Source organism: Quercus robur, chromosome 8 (genome assembly GCF_932294415.1).
Source record: "Quercus robur chromosome 8, dhQueRobu3.1, whole genome shotgun sequence".
NCBI lineage: Eukaryota > Viridiplantae > Streptophyta > Magnoliopsida > Fagales > Fagaceae > Quercus > Quercus robur.
This window is the reverse complement of record NC_065541.1, coordinates 42,575,253-42,580,379: the sequence shown is the minus strand read 5'-3', so window position 1 is coordinate 42,580,379 and position 5,127 is coordinate 42,575,253. Positions and strand designations below refer to the sequence as shown.

The 5,127-nt window shown below is 36.3% G+C and overlaps 1 protein-coding gene across 1 annotated transcript; it reads left to right on the top strand.

Annotated features, from left to right (window-relative positions):
* Positions 1-3,873: 3,873 nt before the first annotated feature.
* Positions 3,874-4,897, top strand: LOC126693987 (early nodulin-like protein 1). The gene is made up of 2 exons (XM_050390027.1): positions 3,874-4,119; positions 4,264-4,897. The coding sequence occupies exons 1-2, from the start codon at positions 3,945-3,947 to the stop codon at positions 4,764-4,766; spliced, it is 678 nt and encodes a 225-aa protein (XP_050245984.1). The 5' UTR covers positions 3,874-3,944; the 3' UTR covers positions 4,767-4,897.
* The last annotated feature ends 230 nt before the right edge of the window (positions 4,898-5,127 follow it).

Here is a 5,127-nt window from a genome sequence, read left to right as displayed (position 1 = left end):
ATGTCATTCCAGCAAGATATTTCCCCCAAAAGAGTTTGAACAGGAACCCCAGAATAAGCTCCCCCTTCTCTCTACCACCATACCACACCCTCTTTTACTTCTGGCTCATGGCCCACCATTCCTGTATTGGTTGGGTACAGGTTGGTGGTGTCTGAGCCTTGTGCATACTCCATTTCCGTGTGTGTTGAAAGCTTGTCTGTTGCTTATGCGTTTGCCACGACCTGGAGGCTTGTTTGTGTGTTCTACTGCTCATTCTTGACCTATTGTGGCGTGAACTGGTTTTTTGATCCTTCATTCTTTATGGCTTGCTTCCTTCAAGGGCTGGGCCTTGCTTGATTGTGGGTTTTTCTCTACTTAATCCACTCTTTTCTCCTTCTGTAAACTTGCTAGCATTCTTGCCATGCCACTTTGTTATTTCTACTGTGGTGTTATTTGATTTGTGCTTGCTGGGCCTCTTTTGGGCCTCCTGTATGCTTTTCTTTTACTTAATTACAGTGACCCAGTATTGTCATTGGGCTTATATTCATTCGGGTCTTCTTGACCCATTCCATTACTTACGGGCTTCCTTGGCCCATTTCTTTCTCCTTAGGCATCCTCAACCCATTTTCTTTCCTTGGGCATTCTTGGCCCATTCCAATTCTGCATTCCCATGGGTTTTTGCTAACTCTTTTGGGTTTTCCCGGCCCAATAATCATATCTTTTACCTTTGGGGTTCATGGGCTTCCATCAACCCTTTACTCACTTACTTCATCACTTTGGGTATGCTTTGGCCCATTTTTGCTTTCATACTGCCCATGGGTTTACTACTTCTTTCTCTGGGCTCCTTTAAGTCAGCTTGCTTCCTTTGAGGTCCATTTATTATTTTCTAGGCATATGATCCATTATTCCTGCCATTTGGGCTTAATGGTTTTTCTCTTAATTTACTAACTCTTTTCTGCCCATATTGTTGGCCTTCTTCCTGCTATTGGGTTTTTTTACCAAAATGAGCATCAATAATGATATTGTTTATTAGAAGCAACTAGTGTTAGTTTTAGAGTGAGGACATTTATGGATTTATATAATATTGATAATTCCTATTAAATATAAGTAAAATCTTATCTTTATTATGGGCTCCAGTTAATTCAACTAGAGAAGTCTCTTGTTTGAATAAGAGATCTTGAGTTTAAATCCCCTTCTACACTAAAACTGATGGTATATTTGTCCGATGATAATAAAAAATAATAATCATAAAGTGGATGACATAAGTTGAAATTTTATTATATCTATAAAAAAAAAGTAGTTGTCTTTATTGTTTGAGATTTTTACTTATTCTTATTATTTAACTTTGAGATTTTGAGTGAAGTTGTGGTGTGCCTTTGTGTTAGAATCTCTTTTCCTCTCTCTTGTGTGTGCGTTTGTTTCTCCAAATAAAAAAGTTTGATTATTTAGTTTCAGGTTCAAGATAACTTATAGGTAGGGACGGAGCCAGAAGTTTAAGTTGGGGGGCGAAGTTTAAATTAAAAAAAGGCACATAACAACACTAGACATGTAGCATAACACTACAATTAACAAACTTTATTAAATATTAACAACAAACCATTAAAATTTCAAATCATCTCAACTAAAAAAAAAAAAAAAAAACACTAAAAGTCAAGCACCACCATTAATTATTTGTTGCTCCTTTATTCATTGATATTGTTGCTACTTTATTCATACGGGCATATGTTATAAAAAAACAAAATCACCCATTCAGCATATGGGTAGTTCATAAAAAAAATAAAAAAATAAAAAACACCCAATGGGTCTAAACTCCAAACAGTACAAGAGTTAAAGTATTGACGGTGATTTTTCATTTAGCAACAAAACAGAAAAAAATTAAGAGAGTTCTCCATCTTCCATTAAAAAAGAGAGAAGAGAGTAAAACAGAGCACAAGCTATAGAACAGAGCACAACCTTCAGCTCTAGCTGTTATGAATGAAAGGTTTAATTTGTTTTCAAAAAAGAAAAAGAAAAAGAGAGAAGAGAGTAAGAGAGAGAGAGACTGAGAGAAAAGAGGTTTTGCCGCTGCTCAGCTAAGATGAGAGAGGGAAATACCGTGCTGGTGCTTTCTTGGTCTCTTTTAGAAGCAGATTTGCTACCAACGTGCCATGCCATGCTACTGCATTTTTGGTCTCAGTCTTCATTCCCTTTGCCTCACATCTCAATACTAGTGTCTCTCTCTGGGTTAGGGTTTTTTTTTTTTTTTTTAGGGCAATTTGATGGAATGATTTGATGTCAGATTGGTTTTGTTTCAAATTTTTTAAGGACTGGGCTAATGTCTTTGGTAAATTGTCTGATTATACTCAATTTTCTTTATCCTTTCCATTTTGGTGATTTTGTTATAGTCCTAATTTTTGGGGTTTACCCATTTGTTTTTCTTGTGATTTTAGATTTGTAAATTTTAGTGGGCTTTTTCTTTTTGTTTAAAATATTTTGCTTAGGGGGGCAAGTGTAATTGTTTTGGGCAAAATTGCTCAAATCTGTAATATATATATATATATATATATACTCCTTGATTTTTTTCCAAATTTTGTGGGGGGGGGGGGGGGGGGGGGGGGGGGGGGGGGGCATGGCCCCCCTAAGTCAAAGAATGGCTTCGTCCCTGCTTATAGGTAATGATATTCTTTGTAGTGTACTATGTCTCTAATTTGAACTATACCACACCCTCTTGTACTATCTATGTATCTAAAAAAATGAATTTAAGTCTTCTTAAACAAAAAATATAAAACAAAAATAGTATTTCAAATTCATTGTTGAGCACTATGTACACATAACCACCATAATTTAATGCGTAATGTATAAAATTTTTGTTGATGTTCACATTTAAAATGTGAAATAGGTGATATATAAGAAGTAAACTAACGAGTGTGAAAAAATCAATACCCTAAACTTGATGTTTTATGCGTGGAAAATTAAGCAATTTTTGAATTAATTAATAATGGCTCAAAAAAAGTGTTAGTGCTATTAGCAAACCAAATTTAAACAACCTACTACTTGGCTAAAATCATTTGTAAATCACTAAATTGTACTCTTATCCTCGTTCCAGAAATAACAAAAAAGTACAATTTATTTTTTGGACTCTCTAATTCATCCGAGGTAATAGTCATAAGTCTCACCCCAAACCACCTAATAATAAATTTTTAAGGTCAAATTAAATTATCATCTACCAAATAATTACAATTGATACATGTCACCACATTAATTTCATATTCAATTCAGCATCAACAGACGACGGAATTTAATGTAATAATTAAAGTTATTTTAGCCGTTATTAAGCAACCAAAAGAAAAAAAAATTACATGTTCTATTTAATTTGAACGATTTCTGCAACCATAAAATAATGAAAAATAAAAATGAAAATGAACTTATTTTTCGTAAAAGGAAAATATACTTTTTTTTTTCAGTTTGAGAGTACTGCAAGTAGCAACCGGAATCTTATTGAAAGCAATTAATTTAAATTTTCATTTTGGTCGGTGGCCAATGAAAGATTTCCAACCTATAAAGCTCATGAAATACCACAATCACAGCCTTAAACCCTTATCTTATTCTGTCGCATAAAACAAAATTAGCAGAACAAAACCTCAAATTCCAAAGCCTTTCATGACCGTTAAGTCTCTCACATGGCGCGACGTGTGAAAAAAAAGTAAAAAACCCTTCAGTCCCTCACTGTCATTAGCTGAAATGAAACGCCTACCAAAATTTATTACACGTACCCAAATGCCAGCAAAGATTGCCATAATATTTTTCACCACCGCTGTGAATTTTGCATGCTCTACAACGGTCATTTTCTCACCAATCCCTCTATATATTCCTCACTGGCCAGGCTCACATTTCTCATCACTCTCTCTATCTAAGACTTCCTAGCAAACATAGTTGTCTGACATACACTTTGGAGTACTACTACTTCTACTATTCTTGTTTGTGCAATGGGGTCTCTCTCATTTCTTGGCTTTCTATTTGGGGTATTAGTTATGGGGTCTCTTAGCTCATCCCATGCTCACAAATTCTTGGTTGGTGGAAAAGATGGTTGGGGATCAAACCCTTCTGAGAATTACAATCACTGGGCTGGAAGAAATAGATTTCAAGTCAATGATACTCTCCGTAAGATATAAGCCTCTCTCTCTCTCTCTCTCTCTCTCTATTTATGATACACACAATCAACGTTTTTTGTTTGTTTCTGACGATGATTTTTAAGTTGTTTGAGTTCTGGGTATATTAAATGTTTCTTCATATTAATTGGTGCAGTTTTCAAATACAAGAAAGGATCAGATTCAGTGTTGGTGGTAACAAAGGACCAGTACAATTCATGCAACACCACAAGTCCCAAACAGTCCTTGACAGACGGAGAGTCAGTCTTCAAGTTCGATCGTTCAGGTCCATTTTACTTCATCAGTGGAACTGGTGATCACTGCAAAAAGGGACAGAAGCTCATCATAATTGTCTTGGCCGTGCGAAACAAAACTCGCCACGCTCCCCCGCCATCTACTGCTCCGGTGCCCAAGCCACCCGTGTCACCATCCCCGACTGCTGAAACCCCGGCATCACCTCCTACAACGCAGCCTCCAGTAGCCAAGAGCCCGAAAGGAGAGTCACCTCAGCCTGCAGCCGTGAGCCCATCGGATATGGAACCTCCGGCTCCAGCTCCAGCTAAATCAAGTGCACCAGGTTTTACTGGTTCAGTTGGGTTGGCTTTGGGTATTAGTATTGGAGTGAGTGTGGTTTTAGGCAGCTTTGTTGGGATGGTTTAGAATTTAGAGCCTTGGTGAGGGATCGGGGATGGTATAAGACCAGATTGTTGTTTGCCAGTATAATGGAAATAGGGGTTGAAATTTTACAAATTCTTTGTTTGGAAATTTAATGTGTTATATAAATTTCAATGTTCTTTTTACCAAATGTCATTATTTTTTAGCATTTAGAAACAATGTCTATTTTTTAAAATTATTAAAATCAAAGCGCGCGCGTTTGATTCTTTTTACGTTTTCTTTCTCCATTGATGAATTCTCTTCCTGCTTATCACATATCATGAACAGCACGGTAATTGCCAGATTGGCATAAGGCTTCTTTGAAATCACGTTATAGAGTTTGTCCGTTTGAGTATTTCGTAATTTC